The sequence below is a fragment of the Budorcas taxicolor genome, chromosome 19 (genome assembly GCF_023091745.1).
Source record: "Budorcas taxicolor isolate Tak-1 chromosome 19, Takin1.1, whole genome shotgun sequence".
Classification (NCBI taxonomy): domain Eukaryota; kingdom Metazoa; phylum Chordata; class Mammalia; order Artiodactyla; family Bovidae; genus Budorcas; species Budorcas taxicolor.
Genome location: NC_068928.1, coordinates 49,481,249 through 49,502,855, shown reverse-complemented (window position 1 = coordinate 49,502,855; position 21,607 = coordinate 49,481,249). Strand labels below are relative to the sequence as shown.

At 51.2% G+C, this 21,607-nt stretch overlaps 2 protein-coding genes across 3 annotated transcripts in view; both read left to right on the top strand.

Moving 5' to 3' along the window:
* Nucleotides 1-6,112: 6,112 nt before the first annotated feature.
* FN3K (fructosamine 3 kinase) lies at nucleotides 6,113-15,121 on the top strand. Its single transcript, XM_052658183.1, has 6 exons — nucleotides 6,113-6,413; nucleotides 8,623-8,774; nucleotides 9,768-9,859; nucleotides 10,359-10,441; nucleotides 13,760-13,882; nucleotides 14,719-15,121. The coding sequence occupies exons 1-6, from the start codon at nucleotides 6,273-6,275 to the stop codon at nucleotides 15,055-15,057; spliced, it is 930 nt and encodes a 309-aa protein (XP_052514143.1). The 5' UTR covers nucleotides 6,113-6,272; the 3' UTR covers nucleotides 15,058-15,121.
* Nucleotides 15,122-16,082: 961 nt separating this feature from the next.
* TBCD (tubulin folding cofactor D) overlaps nucleotides 16,083-21,607 on the top strand; it is a 144,153-nt gene continuing 138,628 nt past the window's right edge. For both annotated transcript variants that reach the window (XM_052657027.1, XM_052657026.1), the window contains exons 1-2: nucleotides 16,083-16,373; nucleotides 17,546-17,596. In XM_052657027.1, the coding sequence (XP_052512987.1) occupies nucleotides 16,178-16,373; nucleotides 17,546-17,596 (247 nt within the window). In that variant the 5' untranslated portion in view covers nucleotides 16,083-16,177. The remainder of the gene's footprint in view (nucleotides 16,374-17,545; nucleotides 17,597-21,607) is intronic.

Sequence of the window (21,607 nt, the reverse complement as noted above, 5' to 3'; positions counted from 1 at the left end):
GTGAGTCACTAGTGACGAGGAGGCGTTCCTTCTGCTCCAGTGGACTTTCCTGCAGGCCACACTCCACCCTCCAGGTTCTAAGATGAGGAGGCAGCCTGGAGAAGGGACAGGACACTGGGCCCCCCTAACAAGGAGGATGGTGGACCCCTTCCAAGAGAGTCGTCCTGGGGCTGTGCCAGGTGCAGGGAGCAGCTGCTTCTGACCCACAGTGGCTCCCCCGCCACGTCAGCCCAACATGACCAGGGATGAGAGCCAAGGCCAGAGCTTTCTTGGGGCGCTGCATCTTAGGGGGGCAGCCACTCAGTGTGGTCAGGACAGGATGTCGGGGCATATCCCAGAGCTGTGGCAGGCACTCAGGCGACAATACTGTGGTGTTGCCCAGCTTTTGTGATGGTGCCAGTAGCTGCCAGCTGTTTTTTTGGTTGTGCTGTGCAGCGTGCAGGATCTTGGTTCTCCCACCAGGGATCAGACTTCCCATGCAGTGGAAGCGTAGAGTCTTACCCGCAGGACCACCAGGGAAGTCCCTTCTGTCAGCTTTTAAGACTGCACTTTGCTGCGGTGGTTCATTCTAAAATAATGATTTTGGCATCTCATTTTGTACTCATAAGTATGTAAATATTCCTATATAAAGGGTTGCCAAAATTGTATAAACCTCAGACCAAAGGCCACTGGCCTCTCCAGAGTTACTGTTTGTGGAGTGTTCTGTTCCTTGAAGGCTTGTCTGTGCGTCTGAGGAGAGGGTGGCACAAATGGGTTGGGGTGGGGCAGGTTTTGATAGAGAGGTGCGATCTCAAGGGGCAGGTGTGTGGCTGGCGTCCCTGCAGGGCGGCCTGCTGACCCCTTAAGTAAGGGGAAAATATGACTAGACCCTCAGGGGCTAGCTCTGGAGCTCCTGGACTCCTTGGTCACTGAGACAAGAGGTGAGGCCTGTGCCCTTTCGGGTGATCGAGCATCCTAGGAGGCCCAGGGAGGTGGGAGCTGCCCCAGGCACCCATGCAGGAGCCTCAGGTCTCGGCTCTGGGACAGTGGCACTTATTTCTTACTGAAAATAGGAATATTATATCAAAACATCTGGTTACCTGCTGCTGTCAGGGCATCAGCCTTTCAGAAGGAAGTCTTCAGATAACAGTTTAGCTTTCCACCCAAAGCTACTTACTTTGATGAAAGTGGACCTGAAACATGGGCTTTTCTACCTTAAGCAGAGGATGCCAGTGACCTTTACTGCCTTCATGATCAGTCTTCATTGTCCTTGTGTGCCTAAAAATGTTTCAGGTCATTTGTTTATGTTAAGGGGCCTTAGCCAGCTGAGTGCCCAGTTTATGTCCTTGACAGCATCTTGGATGTGGGGGTGCTGAGAGTCCCCCTCCCCAGTTTATGGCATGTCATCATCGTCATTAAGGTTTCACCTACAACTTTTCCCTTCGTCTCATTTACCACTTCCCTTTGTCCCCATATCCTCTCACCTTCCCCTCCTTCAGTTCTAACTTTCTGCTTCTGAAACATCAGAAAATCATATAACTGGTGGCGTCCAGAACAGACTCGAGGCAAGGCCTGGAAGTCTCTTGGGAGTGAAGTGTGTGTCTTCAGGGCTTGGGTTTTGAGATCATTCTTGGGCTCATTCTCAGTTTGTTGCTCAGAGTATGAGCTGAGACAACGGAGAGAGAATGTTTGTAGAAGAGAGTCTGACCCGGGTGGGTATCCCTACTGTAAAAAGCTGGGATCCTGACAGGTCCTGTCTTGCTGTGCAAAGCCCCAGCTCGGATAAGTTGGTGGCCATGGAGGGCCCTGTCTACTGCTGTCTTGAGCCTCACATCTGCAGGGTGTCAGAAAAACACTTGTAAATGGTTGGGATTCTGTTATAGGATGATGTTATGGGATGTATTGGGCTTCCCTTGTGGCTCAACTGGTAAAGAATGAGCCTGCAACGTGGGAGACCTGGGTTCGATCCCTGGGTTGGGAAAATCCCCTGGAGAAGGGAAAGGCTCCCCACCCCAGTATTCTGGCCTGGAGAATTTCATGGAATGTATAGTCCATAGGGTTGCAAAGAGTCAAACATGACTGAGTGACTTTCACTTTCATGTGGGATGTGTTCTGTCTGGGATTCACAGGGAATCGGGGATATTACAGCCAAAATCAGGGAGGAAAATGCTCATTTGGAAAGAAGTTCAGTTTGTTCCAGAGAACAGTGCACCCAACTGCCAGAAGAAAGTGCCACTTCGCTTCAAACAGACGTGAATCTAGCAAACACTTAACCTGCATCACCGGGACTATGGAGACCCTCCACTTCCGGTATAATGGAAACCAAGCTGTGCATGGGGACAGGAGACCAGCTTGAGAGGGGACTTTTAAGTTTTACCTGAACTTTGACTCCTTCATTTCTAAAATGGGTTCAGCAGAAGACCCAAGTAGACACATCTCCAAAGAAGACATACAGATGGCCAACAGGCACATGAAAAGATGCTCGCTGTTGTTAACTATTAGAGAAATGCAAATCAAAAGTACAGTGAGGTACCATCTCACACCAGACAGAATGGCCATCATTAAGTCTACAAATAACAAATGCTAAAGAGAATGTGGAGAAAAAGGAACCCTCCTACACTGTTGGTAGGAATGTAAATTGATGCAGTCACTGTGGAGCACTGTATGGAGGTTCCTTAAAAAACTAAAAATAGAATTACCATGTGATCTAGCAGTCCCATGCCTGGGCAAAAATCTAGAAAAGGTGAAAACTAATTTGAAAAGATACATGTACCCCAATATTTATAGCAGTATTCTTTATAATAGCCAAGACCTGGAAGCAACCTAAATGTCAATCAACAGATGAATGAATAAAAATGTTGTCCCTATATACAATGGAGTACTACTCAGCCATAAAAAAGAATGAATAATGACCTTGCAACAAGATGGATGGACGTAGAGATTATCATACTCAAGTAAATCAGACAAAGACAAAATACTGTGTGATATCACTTACATGTGAAATTGAAAATAGGACAAATTAACTTACTTGTGAAACACATAAACAAATTTATGGTTACCAAAGAGGAAAAAGGATAGGAGGAGATAAATTAGGAGTTTGGGATTAGCAGATTCAAGCAACTATCTGTAAAATAGGTAAACAACAAGGTCCTATTGTATAGCACAGGAAACTAAATATCCCATAATAAACCATGATGGAAAAGAATATGAAACAAATATATAAATGTATAATTGAATCACTTTGCTGTACAGCAGAAATTAACATTGTCAACTATATTTCAATAGAATATAAAAAAATTAAAAAGTAAAGGGACTTCCTTGGTGGTCCAGTGGCTAAGACTCTGTGTTCCCAAAGTAGGGGACCTGGGTTCAATCCCTGGCCAGGGAACTAGATCCCAAATATTGCAGTGAAAATCAAAGATACCCCCATGCTGCAACTAAGACCTGGTACAGTCAAATTAAATATATAAATAAATATTAAAAAAAAAAAATAAAGGCCTAGGTAGCAGTACCCAAGGGGTTATTGGAGATTAACTCCTTGGTGGGTACCTTGCCTGTAAGCACTGTTCAGCATGTCTAGAGCCTGTCTCCCAGAGTGGGGTGAGTGGGCAATTTCCTCGGTCTTCCTCCTAATGGTCTCCTAGTAGACATTTCTTTCAGCCACACCATGCGGCTTGTGGGATTTTAGTTCCCTGAACAGGGATCGAACCTGCCGCCTGCAGTGGAAGCACAGAGTCCTAACCCCTGGGCTGACAGGGAATTCCTGGTCTTGCAGTGAAATTGCTTCCAAAAGTCCCTTTTGTGAGAACTAGTCTCCTGGCTGCGGTTTCCTCTTAGGCACAAGTGTGTGGACATACTGGAAGTTGTTTAGAAACAGTGATCAGGGATCAGAGTGGCAGGGACCTGTGGAGGGCATGGGACAGCCGCCTCATCACAGCCATCTCTGAATTCTGAAGCGACATCAGGATTCCCCTCTCTTTCCCAGAGTCTGGGTGAGGGGCATGAACCCGGAACACTTCCGCTGGAGGCCAGGATGGTGGTCTAGCCTTGATACCTAGACGGCGTCCACTGGCCCTGCTGGCAGCTAGGCCTCAGGACCCCAACCCCTGTCCCAGCTGCCTGATTTCAGAATGGACTATTATAATGGCCCTTGGGCCGTGCTGTCAGCTGCCTCCTTGGTGCCGCTTTTCTAAATAGCATTACGCACCTCCCTCGAGCCTTCCGCCACATGGAGTAGCAGGGCACATCTGGTTGTGGGCTCCATTCTCCTTCTCACTGCCGTTGGACTTGGTACCCATGGTAAGGGTCTGGATGAGCAGGACAGTCACTCCTCTGCCTAGTGACCCCAGTATCTTGGCCTGGCCCGCCACCCTGATCACACCCCCAGACACCTTTCCTGAGGACTCTTGCAGCAGCTCCCTAAGTTTGGGCTACACCTGGGGCTGGGAGGCGCCTTCTGCGCCTTTGCAGCCATCATTCTGCTTTTCGGGGAACCAGTAGCACAAGGAGACTGGCTGCAGTGGGGCAGGGGCTGCTTGGATGTGCCTGAGTCACGTCTCCCAGTTGGTTTTCTGACCATAAACCAGAGGTGTGGAAGGAGGGTGGGCTGGTTTGCAGTGTCAGAGTGGTCTCCTCAACACCTGTCTTCGTGCTGAGGCGTCTGCTTTCAGGCCCGGGCTGCTCAGATGGGAGCTGGGAGGCCTGGGGGGTAGCCCCAGTGCCTGGGTTGGGGACCAGTAAAATGGTGTGCCCCTGCCTGGCTGCCACCTGGCATGCTCAGACCCTGGTTGGGCAAACTGTGGCCATGGCCCAGAATGGGGCTCAGTCAAGTCCAGCGTCTCCCCCGAAAGGGGACAGGAGGGGGTTTGAGGGCAGAGCTCGCAGGCACTTGACCCCAGCAACTTTGGGACTGGGTTTAGACCAAAGATTTGGAATTCCAAAAGAACAGAGAAAACAATGGAAATCATAAAGAGAACAGAAAAAGCTGAAGGCAACCTTGTAGGGGTATAGGACCTAAGTTTCCATCCTGAAAGGGCTCACCTGCCCTGCCCAGAGGAGACTCACCCTGGCCACCTCCCTGAGGAATCGTCAGATACTGGTGATAGAGGACCGAAGGACCTCCAGAGAGACAGAACAATGTCCACACAGAGAATAAGAATCCAAATGGCTTCCAGCTTCTCAACGGCACAAGAGCTGGAAAGTGAGGTTGCAGAGCCATCTCAGTGATGCAAGAACAGCCCAGAATTCCATACCCAGCGGGACTGCTCATCAAGAATAAAGACATCTGCAGAAGTGCCAGAGCTCAGCTCTACTGTCAGATTCCTTCTCAAGGTGCAATAGGAGATTGGACTTAACCAGGATGAGAGGAAGAGCTGGGAGGAGGGAGACTGCCAAGTGGGAAGTCAGGCCCTTCCTGCAGATGCCACACAATCTCCTGCCCACCTGCTCTTGGGCCTGTGTGTGCAAGGGCACGTGTATGCGTTGATGCGTGCCTGTGTGCGCAGGGCACATGTGTGTTTTGAAGCTCCCTTCCCAGGGTAGCTGGCGTCTGTGATCAGGAGTCCCACTCAGGGTGGGGTCAGTTGCCTGTGGTTCTGGTGGGGTATCAGAACCACAAGGACACACTCTATCTCTCATGGACACCAGGTGCCCTGATGAGAAAGCCCAGTGCCAGCAACTGGTGTCACTAGGCATGCCTGGGGCCTGCATGACGTGGTGGAGACCCCCAGCCTTCTACAGAGCCTGTGAGACCTAGCTAGGCCTCTGACCTGCATCCCAGGGACCTGCAATCTCCCCTGGACTGTCCTGGGTATGGCTGGGTGGGAGGCCAAGGCCCCGGCGGGGTTTAGGGAACCTCAGTGCAGGGAGGTCAGGCCCTACAGAGCCCTGGGCAAATCCCCAGCAGGTCCAGGCGCAAGAACTGTAGACACACGGGAGGGCACCGCCGCCAAGTTGGTCCCCTATCAGAGAGCCCCGCCCTTCTCCCCTAGGGCTTAGGACAACCCCGCTTGGCCCTCCGGTGCGAGACAAGGAACGGTTGCCCGGCCTGACAGCACCCTGCCCTCACATCTCACCCCTCCCCGCCGGAGGCGGACCCGGAGGCAGGACACTGGGGCGCTGGGAGCCGCTGGGAGCCCGCAGGCCGCGCAGAGCGTGAGCCTCCCCCGCGGCGGACAGCTGCCTCGGCAGCGTCAGCGGTGAGCTAAGCTCGGGCCCGCTTTCTGCGCGGTCCCCGGCCCCTGTGTCCCCGTGTCCTCCGTCCCTCATTTTGCCACCCACCCCCCTCCGCCTCTATGGAGCAGCTGCTGCGCGCCGAGCTGCGTACCGCGACCCTGCGCGCCTTCGGGAGCCCCGGGGCCGGCTGCATCAGCGAGGGGCGCGCCTACGACACAGATGCCGGCCCGGTGTTTGTCAAGATCAGCCACAGGACGCTGGTGCGTGCCCCTCACCCATCCCACCCCACCCTACTCCTCCCCCACGGCCTGGGTCCGCCTCCGGAGCTGGAAGCAGAAGGGGCTGCGGGGAGGGGAGGGCTGGGGGAAGTGGGAGAGGGGAGGAGCGGGGCGAGGGGACCCGGGGCGCAGGGGAAGGGGGCGCTGTGGTCTGGATCTGGGCCAACTCTGGCGTCATAGCCACGGGGTCAGTTTGCGGACTTGCAGGGCTAGCACCAGCTGGGGGAGGAGGGCTCATGCGTTTTCTGCAGGATTCCACGGTTCTCTCTGCTGCGGGGTTAATTTACTCCCTTTTGCTTGGATGCACAGGCGTTTTAGGTGTCTGTTTTAATTTCCCTACCCATCAAACACGGAGGTGAGGCTTGGGGTCCTGAGCTGCTTCTGCCACTCCCCTGGGGCCCAGCTCTAGTCTGCATTCCCCTTAGCGGCTGGGTCCTCCTGGGCAGATGGAAAGAGGCAGGAGGGACCCTTGCCCGACCTTGAGGGCCAGGTCCCTGCTCTTCTACTCACAGGCCTTGCTTGTGTTTGGACCTGATTTCCATTGCCAGCCTAAAATATTGCTGTTACATATACTATCCATGTATATTTCCATAGATATATTCACAGGTGGAGAAAGTCAGTATGGCTGACTTTCTGTGTGTGCACCTACAGAAAGTGCTGAGGATGCCAAGGATGGCATTCCCTTGACTCTGGTGGGGGACTCCAGGGAGGCCCCAAGGGCCAAGCCCCTTTGAGATGCAGCAGTGGGTGGAGGGGCTGGCTGTGGAAGGGAGGAAATCCCAGGATGATCCCTCTAGTCTCCCTGCAGCACTGTCCAGGATGGCCAGTGGGTTGGTGTTGGTCTGTTCCTTGCTCCATTGGCGCTGGGAACTGTTTGAGTCTGGTTTCAGAACCCAAATAATTCAGTGCCACCTACCGGGAAGTGTTATTGGGTTCAAGGTTCACACTGGCCCTAGAACCTTCACAGCTGGCTCCTAAAAGCTCTTCCAGGCTGGGATCCCACTATTCACCCTTGAAACCTTCAGTGCTGGCACACAGTAGGTGCTCAATCAATACATGAGAACAGGGGACAGGTGAAGCCCTCAGGACGTAGGCAAGCTGAAGCCCAGGTGTGTGCTGCCTCTCTGTGTTTAGGAGCTCACCCTGGAGCATGACTGAGGGTCGCTGGACACCCTACTCCATGATTCTAGGTGTGGATTGGCAGTTAGGACGTCTTGCAGGTTCTCCCTTCAGGTACTTGAATTAAAAGATGAAATTCTTTTCTTATGTGGACATAGATGTTTTGGTCTTGTTCACGAGGGTTAATTCTATAGCTGAGATAGTCACAAATCATATTATAACAAACACATTTTTAACCCAGGTGTAGTGTACCTGAAGTGAGAGTTCACCTAATTTAAAATTGGGATATTTGTACAAAATGTTTTAGAAGTAGGAAGACCCCTGGGTCCCGGTGAAGGCTGTTCTGCTTCCCTGGGGCATGACTGTCTTCTTCCTGGGTGGGGTGGATGTCTCCTTCCAAGTCCCCAGGCCCTGCTGGGTGCTTGCCTCTGGGGACTGGCCCTGGACCCAAGTCCAGGCCCAGCTGACCCCCCCAGCCCCTGGCTTCCCATGCCCCAAGTGTGTGCCCCAGTCACATTCCCATGCTGCCCCTCATTTGCTGTAAGTGCCCCAGATATTGTGGGGGCAGGTAACCTGGAAGGGGACCCAGGCCCTACCCTGGATCCTCCACTACCCTGCACTCCAAGTTGCCCCACCAGTACCCCGTGGCACCCTGTGGCACCCCGGCACCCCCATGGTCTACCACGACCCCCCATGGCCTCCCAGCACCTCCCAGTATTCCCATGATACTCCCAGTACCCCAACAGGCCCCACGGTATCTCCATGGTGCTCCCAGCACCCCCAGCACCCCGCCCCCCCCCCCCCCCATGGCCTGTGCTTCCTCCCCTCTCAGGGCAGGCGCTTGCTGCAGACATCAGCATCCTGTCCACCCCAAGCTCCCTGCGCCACCTCATCTTTGTAGCCCCGTCCTATCCGAAGGGGGCCACCTGCATCCTGCTCTCTGCGGGGCTGATGCCTTGATCCCCAGTCAGTTTTCGGCATCCAGAGGTCCTGGGCACTTGTGATTCCTGGCTTCAGCCTGGCTGCAGAGCCACTGTTGGCTTCGGAGCTCACAGCCATGTTCTGGACGCAGGCCCGGCAGATGTTTGAGGGGGAGATGGCGAGCCTGGAGGCTCTTCGGAGCACTGGCCTGGTGCGGGTGCCTCAGCCCATCAAGGTGATTGACTTGCCTGGAGGTGGGGCTGCCTTTGTGATGGAGCATCTGAAGATGAGGGGCCTGAGCAGGTGAGAGACAGACAGAGAGTGTGCGTGTGTGTAGTGTGTGTGTGTATTTGAGAGAGACAGAGGGAGGGGGACCGAGGGACAGAGAGAGGGAGATGAGAGGCGGAGGGAACAGCCTCTTGCTGAGCTGCGCACATCACTCAGTGCAGGAGCAGAGGCAGGGCCAAGAGCCACACCTGCCTCCCTGTTGGAGACAGGAGCTCTTGCTTTCCATGCAGGGCCAGTCTGAGGCTAGTTTGGCTTCACAAAGCTGCACCAAATAAGCTGTTTTTAGTGAATACCAGTGCCTGTTCAGTATGGGCAGTGAGGTCTGATCTAGTAACTATCTAAAATCTAATTATTAATGTTATGCCATGCTAAGTCGCTTCAGTCATGTCTGACTCTGTGTGACCCTATGGACTACATAGCCTGCCAAGCTCCTCTGTCCATGGGATTCTCCAGGCAAGAATACTGGAGTGGGTTGCCATGCCCTCCTCCAGGGGATCTTCCCCACCCAGGGACGGCACCTGAGTCTCTTATGTCTCCCGCACTGGCAGGCGGGTTCTTTACCACTAGCGCCACCTGGGGAGCTCCAAAGTTATGTATGTCTATTGTTTAAAAAATGATGGAGAGGCAAACTCTTGAAAAGAAGACTAGAGGCACATGGCATCCCAGCGGCAGGGAGCAGTCACAGCTATGATGTGTGATTGTTGTTTTCTTTTTTGTGATTTATATTTGTTTTTACAAAAATTGGGACCTTCTTTTTTTTTTCTTTTCTTTTTTCAGTATTTGATCCTTAATTCCTGGTATTTCCATAGGCTTCAACAGAAGCCTACCCTTCTTGGGTGATTTTACACTATTTTGATGTTTTGGAGAAGATTATTGCCTACAGTTCATTTTTCACTTTTTAAAGAACAGAGAGTTGTTTTTAAGGTATTTAAAACATTTCTCAAAACGGAACATGTTCCCTGGTTGTTGTTTCTTATTTCAATTGGCTGCATTTTCTTCTATCCTCAGTCAGGCATCAAAACTTGGAGACCAGATGGCAGATTTGCACCTTTACAACCAGAAGCTCGGGGAGAAGCTGAGGGAGGAGGAGAACAGAGTGGGTATGTTCAGAATGCTGTTGTGAACCCTTGACCTGGGTGCGTCTACCCTGGGTGGGTGCGTCTACCCTGGGTAGGTGCTTGGGGGGACATTTTAGTAATGGGTTGGGTTTCATGCCACCTGCTCATAGACTGCAGTGTGAAAAATGAGGTTGTTAAAAAAGAGTTTTGATGATAAGTTAGTAGAATTGGCTCATGACCCCTTTATACTCAATCCTGTTGTCCAATGTGCTAGAGACAGGCATGTTCTGGCTGGTCTGTGTGTGGACCACGTCATCCCATGGTGACCTTAGCTGGTATCACATCCCTGGAAACTGGGCAGGCTTGGGTCCCAAGGCTGGATTGTTGTGGGGCTCAGGGACCTGGGAAGATTTGGCAGGTGGTGTGCCTCCACGATGTTCTTGGAGTACATCCTCAGCCACCCATATGCTAGCAGTGTGGTCCTGATGCTCTGCTGAGGTCTGACATTAAGAGAAAGATGAGCAGCTCTTTCTGTTAACAGGCCGGAGGGCTGAGGGTGCCGGGCCCCGGTATGTGGCCAAGTTCGGCTTCCACACAGTGACCTGCTGCGGCTTCATCCCGCAGGTGAGTGCCTGGCGAGGGTCCGCCTGCTTAGCTCCTGGCGCTCCAGTGCTGCTCATTCCACCCCTTGTGCATAACAGAGTTCCAGTTCCCTGGGCACCAGGAAGTCTGACTACCTGATTCCTGAAAGCAGAGTGTGAGCTGGAAGAGTTGATGTTGAGGTTCACTGTGCTGAGCTCAGAGGAGGCAAGGAGCTGTGGGGCAGGTGAGAGAGCATTCCAAGTAGGGGAAACAGCAGGTGCAAAGGCTGTGGACAGAGGGCTGTTTTCCCAGGCGAGTCACTAGGAGCAAAACCCTTATGAAGCTAGAGGCAGATTTTGGGATCTCAGTCAAGGGCCAGCCCTCAGATCTGGGGTACCTAGAACTGTACCCCGTGGTTTATCAGGATTACTAAGACCCTATGAATCTCTGCTGAAGCCAGCTCCCCCGGGGGTTACATAGCCATCTGGGGCTAGTGGCCAGCACAATAGTGGTTCCAGGCCAGTGTGTCCAAATGTGGCTTGTCCTGCTTCAGATGTTGAGTTTAAGAATGCAAGTCTACAAAGGCTCGTTTGACCTCATACATTGATTTTTCAAGAACTGAGGAATGAACTTGTACACAGAACCCCCATGTGTGAAGCTGGTGAGGATGGAGCTGGCCTGTTAGGGACACAGGCAGCCACAGAGCACGCCCATCAGAGTCTAGGATCAATGAACCAACTTAGGTTAGTTACAGCCTGGCTAGGAAGGGGTGGGAGACCTGGGAGGACCCCTGGTCCACCTCCTCGTGCGGTGACAAGATGGTACAGGACGTAGCATCCGATGGACACAGCCTGGAGGGTCCAGCCTGAAGTTTCAGGAAGCTTCCTACTCCTTGGGATGACTGAGTGGGCCCTAAGGGGCTTCAGCCATTGATGGGGCAACCCTGAATGATGGTACCCTGAGCTGAGCCCCCTTGGGACCACTGGCTTGGTCAGAGTACTGACACGGTTTCTTTGCTGCCATGTCCAACTCAGCTCCCTAGTTTCCATAGCAACCTCAGGAGGCAGGTTTTTACTGACTCATTTTATAGATGGGGAAAACGATGTGTGCAGAGAAGCCAGGCGGTATCTAGTCGTGCGGCTGGTAAGTAGAGGGGCCAGCGTTTGGCCCCTCTGACTTCAGAGCATAGACCCTGACCACCACACATGCTGGTCCTCTGTCCAGGTGAAGCCTGGGTCCTCCCACCGGCCATGAACCCAGGTGGCCCTGCCTTGGTAGCTCAGGGGAAGTTCATGTCTTTCTGTGGGTGAGGGGATCATGGCCCCTCTGTCCAGGGGGAGGGCTAGCCATGCCTGTCTCCAGCTCCAAACACAGTCTGTGTCTTTTACAACCTGGTCATCTAGGAGGAAGACCAATGCTGGGACATGATGGGCCTAGGCAGGAGATGGGGCAGGAGGGCATGCCATCCCTATGCCTTAGGCCATTTGGGGAGGGAACTCCCGTTTTCTCTTGAGGTGCACCTAGCAAAGGGGATGAACCCAGGGGTTCAGCGACCACAACCCTTAGCACAGGATGCTGACCGGGGGCGCATGTTGTCTGGAAAGTTCTTCCCTTAAGGAATTTCATTAAGTAACCCTTTGTATAAAATAAGCTTTGCATCTTAAAAAAACTCTATTAAGGTATATAGCTGACATAAAATGAACTGCGCTTATTTAAAGTGTACAGATTGGTAAGTTTGGACATGTGTACACACCTGTGAACCACTAACCACAGTCAGGTCAGTGTGTCAAAAAGTGTCATCCCAAAATTGTCCCAGTGCCCTTTTGTAATGTCTTCCTCCTGCCCTTTCCTGCCCTGGCAACCACTGATCTGTTTTCTGTCACCATAGACTGGTTTGCATTTTGCGTAATTCAATGTAAATGAAATCACATGCTGTGCGCTGGCTTCTTTTACTCAGCACAGTCATTTCAGTATTCATCCATGTTGTTACACGTGTCAAAAGTCCATTCCATTGTACAATAAACGACAGTCTGTTTATCCATTCACTGGTTGATGGATATCTGAGTTGTTTCCAAGTTTTGCTTTTACAAATAAAGCTGCTATGCACTTTTGTGTACAAGAATTTGTGTGGACACATGCTTCCATTTATTTTGGGTGAATACCTAGGAGCCAATGACTAGGTCATATGTAGGTTCATATTTTGCTTTTTAAAAACATTTATCTCTTGTTTTGAGCTGTGCTGGGTCTTCATTGCTGTAGGGGCTACTCTAGTTGCAGTGTGCTGGCCCACGGGCTTAGTTGTTCTGCAGCATGTGGGACCTTCCTGGATCAGGGATCAAACCCATGTCTCCTGCACTGGCCACCGGATTTATTTATTTTTTTTACCACGGAGCCACCAGAGAAGCCCCATATTTAACTTTTTACGAAACTGTCGAAATATATTCCAAAGTGGTTCTATCATTTTACATTCGTACCCCTAGTGTAGAGAGTTCCAGGCCCTCTGCACCCTCAGACACTTGGTATTTTCCTTTATCTATAATTGTAGCCATCCTAGTGATTGTGAAGTGGTATCTCAGTGAAGTTCTGTTTTCTCTAATGACTAAGGATGTGGAGCATCTATTCAGGTGCTTATTTGCTGTATATTAGGGACATAAATGTTTAGGGTTCTTGTATCTTCCTCATTAGTGGACTCTCTTTCCATTGTGAAATGACTTTATAGTCTGTGTCTTTGCTCTGAAATCTACTTTGATATTAATATAGCCACTCCAGCTTTCTTTTAGCACAATTTATCTTTTCTATCCTTTTAACCTGTTTCTGTTTTTATGTATGAAGTGCATATCTTATTCACAGCTTATAACTGGGTCTTGCTTTATTTTTTCAACCTGTTGATCTGTCATTTAACTAGGGAGACCTGGGTTCGATCCCTGGGTTGGGAAGATCCCCTGGAGAAGGAAATGGCAACCCACTCCAGTATTCTTGCCTGGAGAATCCCATGGACGCAGGAGCCTGGTGGGCTACAGTCCATGGGGTCACAAAAAGTTGGACATGACTGAGCGACTTCACGTTCACATTCACACATAGACTATTCATGTTTAATGTAGTTATTGATATGGTTAGGTTTGGATCTGTCATCTTGTCATTCTTTTTTTTAAATTTGTCTTATCTGTTCTTTGTTCCCCCTTTACGCTCTTCTGAATTAACCCTTTTTTAATGCTTTCATCTTGTCTCCCTTGTTGGCCAATGATAACATTTGCTGTGCTCTTTTAGTGTTTGCTCTAGGGTTTAGGCAGTTTCCACGCCTAACTCTGTCCTATGACCACCAGCTGCAGCACCAGCCCCTTACTTTCCCTTGTCACTCAGGTGAACGAGTGGCAGGACGACTGGCCAACCTTCTTCACCCGGCACCGGCTCCAAGCACAGCTGGACCTCATTGAGAAGGATTATGCTGACCGAGAGGCACGAGAACTCTGGTCACAGCTACAGGTGGGCACAGCAGTTATCCTCTGGGAGAAGGGCTGTCCTCTTACGAGCCTTCAACACATTTGTGTGGGGCCCTCTGCTAGAACAGAGCCAGAGAGGGGACCGCTGAACCTGGAGCAGGGCTGGGCAAATCATGGACACATAAGTGTCCTGACTATTGGTTTAATGCAGAAACTGAGAAGGGGGTGGCCCCTGAGAGCACCTCTCACTTCCTGCGTCATCAGATACTTAACCTCAAACTTTGCTCACGTGAAATGTAGGTGTTTGACTTGTGATTGGTGGCACTTATTACTACTTTCTTGCCCACTCTTATGCTGTTCTTTCCACCAAGGCACAAATGTCTTACCTTTTAGAGCAGGTGTGAACAGCAGGTGCCCCAGAGTGACTGGCTTCAAAACAGAACTCGCATATCAGTCCCTCATGAGCACGCATAAAAGAAATTTTATTGAACTCCTTACTGAAATAATCAGGCTACAAAAGAGGTGCAGATATGTATGTGCTATGAAATAAAAGAATAGCAGAGAAAGTTTGCTGTTACATACAAAAAAACATCACTCAGATTCATATTCTACACAGCGGTAAAACCATAACCTCCGAGGTTCTCTACTGTATGAGAATCACTAATGTTGCCGAGCTTTTAGACCTAAATTAACAGTAAATACCAAGACAAAATTACATTCCCCTGGAGTCAGAGGATCTTTATCTCTGGGCTTAGTAGGCAGTGGTGGTTGGACCCTGAGTAAACACAAGGTCCTCTTTACCTTATTTCCAAGTATTGGATGAGGAGACTGTGGCTCCCAGGCCTGTGATAACTCTATGTACCATAATTATTTTCTTAGGTGAAGATTCCGGATTTGTTTTGTGGCCTGGAGATTGTCCCTGCCCTTCTTCACGGGGATCTATGGTCGGGAAATGTGGCAGAGGATGACAGCGGGCCCATTATTTATGACCCAGCCTCCTTCTATGGCCATTCTGAGTTTGAACTGGCAATTGCCTTGATGTTCGGGGGGTTTCCCAGGCCCTTCTTCACCGCCTACCACCAGAAGGTCCCCAAGGCTCCAGGGTTTGACAGGCGGCTGCTGCTCTATCAGCTCTTTAACTACCTGAACCACTGGAACCACTTCGGTAGGCAGTACAGGAGCCCATCCCTGGGCACCATGAGGAAGCTTCTCAAATAGCAGCCCGCCTGTGTCCCCTGCCCAGCTGCTTGCCAAGGGACCAGGGTGGCTGCACCAAGGCAGTTTCAGGGACAAATAAAGCCCATGGGGGTGTCAGGGATGGAACTGTGTGTGTCTTAGTTTCACCTGCGTCTCTGTCCTCCATGCAGCTGGGTTAGTTTACTGGGGGCCCAGACCACCTGCAAGTTCTCTGCCAGGCTCATCACCTAGTCCAATCTAGGGGGAACATGGGAGTGTGGATACTTTCATGACAATTGTATAGAAATTCACACAGATCTGGGGTTTGGTTCTGTAGAAGTTGGTGTCACAGTCCCCGCCGTGGACTTAGGGCTCCTGTTTCTGGCTTAGGTAGAGTTGGGGACCATGGAATGGGCCCAGCTCTTGAGCAGTGGCTCTGAGGCTGTGTTCAAGTCCACCCTTACTGAGGTGGGCGGGTGGGAGAAAGCCCCCTTACCCTTCAAGTGCTGGAGCCACTGCCCCTCTCCCGTGCTCCATTTTGCAGTTGGTAGTTTTGGTCGACAAGGGGGCGGGCGGGAGTCTTGGGTAGCGGGTGTGCCCTGGTAGGTGCACGGGGTGTCCAGGGTGAGCGGGGTGTCACCGTGGAGGGGCGGGGCTGCTGGCCCCGCAGCCACCCAAGTGTGGGTCTCTGAAGACCAAGTCGCCCACATCACCAATTATTTCGGGGCGTTACGAGCGCCCCGTCAACCCTTCTCTGTTAAGTACCTATCTCCCACTGCAGCCTGTGCACCTGTGGGCTGCTTTGTATTGTAGAAAGATTCCCGACACCTGTCGGCGGTCCCGAGGAAACAGCGCGCGTGCGCGGGGAAGGAGGCGCGGCCGGCCCGGAGCCTTGTGCTCCGCCCCCGCCCCGCCCCTGTCCCCCGGGCCCTGGCACCCGGGCTCGGCACGGCCTCCGCGCGCACTCTTTTGGTGGCCGGCGCGTTCCGTAGCGGGGGCTGGCGTGCAAGGTCGGAGTTCCTGGGGGCGGGGCTGGCGCTATTGCCGCCTTCTCAGCCTCAGGCGTCTTGAGCGTCCCGTGCCCAGCGCCGCGTGCCCAGTGTCCCACGCCCCGAGTCCCACTGCGCGCACGTCGCGCGAGGGCGTAGTCCGGCTGCCGAAGATGGCTCTGAGCGAGGAGCCGGCCGCGGGCGCCGCGGAGGACCCGGTGGAGGATGCCGCGGAGGACGCGGCTCTGGCCTGCGGCGCCGCCCTCGAGTCATTCGGCGAGAGCGCAGAGACGCGGGAGCTGCTCGGCCGCCTGCCGGCGGTGCTAGCTGACCGCTCGGCCCGGGAGGGCGCCCTGGAGCGATTTCGGGGTGCGCACGGGTCGGAGGAGGGGAACAGCGTGCAGGGTGTGCAAGTCTCCTTTCCTGCGGCCCCAGACACGGGCGTGCCTAAGACGGGGAGGGCAGTGGGCCTCCACCGTCACGAGGAGGGATGGTGGAGCTCCCCTGGGTGGGTCATTTCCCAGTACTTGTCCCCACCCTGTCCTGGGACCACCGCAAAGCGCACTTGCTCCAAGACAGCTGTGTGAACGGGGCAGTGGGTGCAGGAGAGGCCCAACAGGCAGGAACGGGCGGGGGCCCCCACCCAGAGCCTTCTCCTCAGCGCCCGTGGCTCTGCCAAGACCATGCATGCAGCCCAGTGCGGTGGCGCTGCTCCGGGCAGCGCAAGATGCTTAGTCAGACCCTTGCCGTTGTCTATAACGGATAACTTACAAACGATTCCTTAAGATCCCGTGGTTAGATAACTATGTTGGGTTTTGTGATTCAGTAAAACCGTCCTTGGGGACCTTTGTAGCTATAGAAATTTCTACATGATTTTGCCTTGCTGGACTTGTGATAACAATTCTTACCTTCAGGAAGGGCACTCACTTGAGCAACTCCTCCTTGAGTTCGAATCCTGCTCTGCCACTTGGTCTAGTTGCTTGATTGTGCCCGTTTCTCTGGCTGGCTGCTTGGGTTAGCACTGAAAATACCTCAGAACTGTCCTGAGGGTGAGGTGAAAATCCAGGGAGCAGTGAAAGCCGACTTTCCCATTCATGGGAAGTGGTCAGATGTGGAGGTGTGTGGCTCATGAGAACTGCCATAGGCCAGGTGGGCGTGGGATCTGATAGGAACGGTTCTAGCTGCTGGTAGGAGTAGAAACCAGGCTGCCTGGGATAAAGAAAGCTATAGTATGAGGGGGTTAGGAGGGCACATGGCTTGATGTGTGTGGTAGAGGGAGCATGGAAGGTGTTTGTCCTAATGAAGGGGAGAACTCAGCTTGGCTCTCAGCAGGCAGTGAAGGAAGGAAGAAGTGAGGATCTGAGAGGAAGGTGCATTGAGCAAACAGAGAGCAGAGGCCGGGGTAGTGTGGCCCTGAGGAGGCGGGTGGCTGGGGGGCTCACTGCAGCTGGCCTGTGCTCTTGGGAGTTGCCTGGGAAGTCCGCATGGGAAAACTCACGGGTTTCCAGGGTTCATGTTAAGTCTCACGTTTTTCTTTTTAGTAATAATGGACAAATATCAGGAGCAGCCTCACCTGTTGGACCCACACCTAGGTAAGAACAGAAGCTGAGGTTTTGATCATTTACAGATAATCATAAAGGCCTTGGAACGTGTGTGCGTGCGTGCGCACGCACGTGCCTGCACACCAGCTGAGACTATCAGGATAAACTGCCCAGGTTGTTCTTGTTAGTGGGGCCAACAGTAGTAACACCTCCTCCTGGAAGTGAACTTGGGAAGGAGGAAGGTAGTGATAGTAACTTACGTTGAGGGAAACACGGGGTGGTGGTTAGGGTCACCAGCCCTGTGGCTGGACTGCCTGGATTTATATCCCAGCTCTGCCGCTGAGCTGCTCTATGCCTGAGTTTCCTCACCTGTGATGTGGGATCATCAGTGCTGCCTGCCCGCCGGGCTGTGGAGATCTCAGATCACCAGAGAGGCACCAACAGTTAGCCTCAGTGTGCGCACAGGTGCCTTTTAAAAAGTGGGCTGGTGCTGTGTGTGTTGATTTTTCTAAGTAACCAGCAGGTTTTGTGGAAGGTCAGCATTCTGAACTCCGCACTGTCTTGGGCAGAATAAATGCATTTCATGCCTGTTTGGCTGCGTGGGGATGGAGGGCATGGTTCCATAGTCTCTCATCCAGTTATGCCAAGTCCATGTCTGAGTTTCTTTCTCAGGAGCCTTTTTTGCCTTGGAAAGTTTCTGGAGCTTGGTATTTTAGGAGGGTATGACTCACTCTTGGCCTTTTTTGTTTGTTTGTTTTCTTAAGTGTTTTTATTAAATTTTTTTAAAAATGGAGGATAATTGCTTTATAAAGCTGTATTCGTTTCTGCTGTACACCAACATGAATTAGCCATAAGTGTATGCATCTATCCCTTTCCTCTTGAGCCTCTGTCTCACCTTGCCTCCCCCATCCTACCTCTCTAGGTCATCACAGAGTGCCGGGCTGGGTTCCCTGTATTACACAGCAGCATGCCCCTAGCTGTCTGTTTTACGAATGGTAGCATATATATGGAGAAGGCAATGGCACCCCACTCCAGTACTCTTGCCTGGAAAATCCCATGGGCGGAGGAGCCTGGTGGGCTGCCGTCTATGGGGTTGTACAGAGTTGGACACGACTGAAGCAACTTAGCAGCAGCAGCGTATATATCAGTGCTCCTGTCTAAATTCGTCCCACCCTCCCCTTCCCCCTCTGTGTCCACAATCCCATTCTCTTCTTATGTTAGGCATTAGCTGGACAATCTTACGCTAAAGACTTGCATCTTTTAGGGGGCTTTGCTTCTGGTGTGTTTTTGATCGCTTCTCTGCTCTGCCTTCTGGTGTGCCTGTGAACTGGGTATTGAATTTCTAGGAGTGATCCTGTGGGTCCCTAAGCTTTTTCCTTTATAGTCCTACTTTCAGATCTTTGTTTTTGCACATAGAAGCTGTTCTTGAATTATTTTTACAATCATTTTTACTTTCTAAGAGTGCTTGTCCCTGGTTGGGTATATTTCACAGTTGTCTTACTGGGCAGGTTTTCCTCCCTGGGGAGCACATGCCTGGCTGCTGTGTCCCTCGGCCCCCCGTGGGGAGGGGAGTCCCATGGCCCCATGGGGAGGGTCCTGTAGTGGGCTTCCTAACCCAGAATTTCCTTTTGAGTCAGGCACCGAGGCTGGCTTCCAGCCCTAAGCCCTTCAGCCTACTGTCTTTGGGATACCTCTGTCCAGGAGAGCTTTGTGTCATGATGGAATGTTCTGGATCTGTGCTGTCTGTCTGGTAAGGTCACCACTAGGTACATGTGGCTGTTGAGCACTTGAAATATGGCTCGTATGTCTGAGGAACTGAATTTAATCTTATTTCATCTTATTTTTTGCTTTCTTCTTTGAATTTTAAAATTGATTTAAGTTAAAAAGCCCAGATGTGGCCAGTGGCTATAGTATTCTCCACTCTTGAGTAAGCCTTTAGTTTTCTGCCTGGATTGGCACAGGGCTGTGGTCTGGAGACCTTGGACCACTCTTCCTGTTTTCAGCCCCACCTCCGTTCTGTCCTGGGCTGTCCCTGGCACCTCAGGCCTCTGGCCTCAAGCTGTGGCACAGGAGCTGCTGCTGCGCTTTCCGTGGGTGGCTCAGTTACAGCTTGGGCATCATGCTGAAGTCTCTTGGCTGCTGTTTCTTCTCTTCCTTGTGGATTTTTTTCTCTTTGTTGATTTATCTCTGCTGGTCCCCAGGTTCTCCTTTTTCCTCTGGGGTCAGGTTTTCCTTGTAATTTGATCTTTTCATCTTGCTGGTTCAGACCAAATGGATGCAGACAACGGCTCCTCTGCTTCTGTTTTGTAGGTTGGAGCATTTTCATCTGGGCTTTTCCTGAACGGGATTCTGATAGGCAGCTCCTTGTGGGGCAGTATGACGAGCTGATGGACAGATTTTCTCTTAGAGCCGTTGGGTTGGTTGAGAATTCTCTATCACATTGAGGATGCTCCAGATGCCAGAATGAAGGCCTTTATCTGGGGCGCTCTTTTCTTCTCCAGAGAGCCCTTCATTTTCCTAAGGGTTGGCTCAGAGCTTGGTCCCAGTGGAGTGTGTCTGGGGCTAGTGATTGCAGGCCCTTCCCCACCTTGGGCTGCACCGTGCCTCCTGACTCTGGGCTCTCCTTGGTTCTGCATTTGGGCGTCTATAAAGTGGGCTTCTCTGCCTGTTTAATTTGGAGCTGGCTTTTCCTCAGAAGTCTTTTCATCTGCTCTCTCCCATTCTTGCCATTGGTTAGGACTTTCTGTTTTGTGCAGCTGTGCTTTAATTTTACTGGCTCTTAGGAGAAAGAGGAAGCAGATGTGTGTGGACTCCTGCTTTGTCCAGTTTTGTACTCTTCCAAGTAGCCTAAACATCCATGCACCTCTGCACAATTTAGAGTTTCAGGAACTCTAAAAGTGGAAGTGCTGCGCTTCTGATTTGTTGTTCAGTCCCATCCGACTCTTTGTGACCCCCGTGGACTGAAGCACACCAGGCTTCCCTGTCCTTCATTGTCTCCTGGAGTTGGCTCAGACTCATGTCCATTGAGTCAGTGTTGCGATCCAACCATCTCATCCCCTTTGCCCCCTTTTCCTGCCTTCAGTCTTTCCCAGCATCAAGGTCTTTTCCAGTGAGTCAGCTCTTCACACCAGGTGGCCAGAGTATTGGAGCTTCAGTTTCAGCATCAGTCCTTCTAATGAAGATTTCCTTTAGCATTAACTGGTTTGATCAGTCAGTTCGGGCTTTTGATACTTAACTTCAAATTCACCTTATGTTTTTATCAACAGTATATATCATTGCCAAGATGAGATTTGACTATTTGAAATCTTTACCAATGTAAAGTTAACCTATTAAAGGGGGTAAAGGCATCATGTGCTTTTATTTTGCATTTTGTTGTTTCCTAGTGAGGACGAATTTTTTTTAACATTTATTGTTACATATGCACAATATTTTTCCCCTTTGTGAATTGCTCATACTCATTTACTCTTAATGTATTTACCTTGTTCTAAATGATTTTTAATGCTTCAGTTTAATCATCACAATAGCCTGGTAATACTTATGGAAGGTCGTTATTTTTGAAACTTTGTGGGTGTAGCCAGTTAACAACTTGTGATAGTTTCAGGTGCGAGCAAAGCAGCCATATGTATAATGTATCCATTCTCCCCCAGTCTCCCCTCCCATCCAGGCTGCCACATAACATTGAACAGAGTTCCCTGTGTTGTACAGTAGGTCCTTTTGATTATCCATTTATTTGGCTGTGTCAGATCTTGGTTATAGCCCCTTAGGTCTTAACCCGCGTCCCCTGCTTTGCAAGGCAGATTCTTAAGCACTGGGCCACCAGGAAAGTCCTGGTTATCCATCTTAAGTTTGGCAATATGTACATGTGGATGTCTCAAGCTCCCTAACTATCCCTTCCCCCTACCCTTCCCTCCCTGCTCACAGTCAGTTCCTTTTCTAAGTCTGTGAGTCTGTTTCTGTTTTGTAAATTATTTCATTTGTATTATTTCTTTTTAGATTCCGCATATAAGGGATAGCATATATTTGTTTCTCTGACTTCACTCAGTGTGACAATCTCTAGGTCCA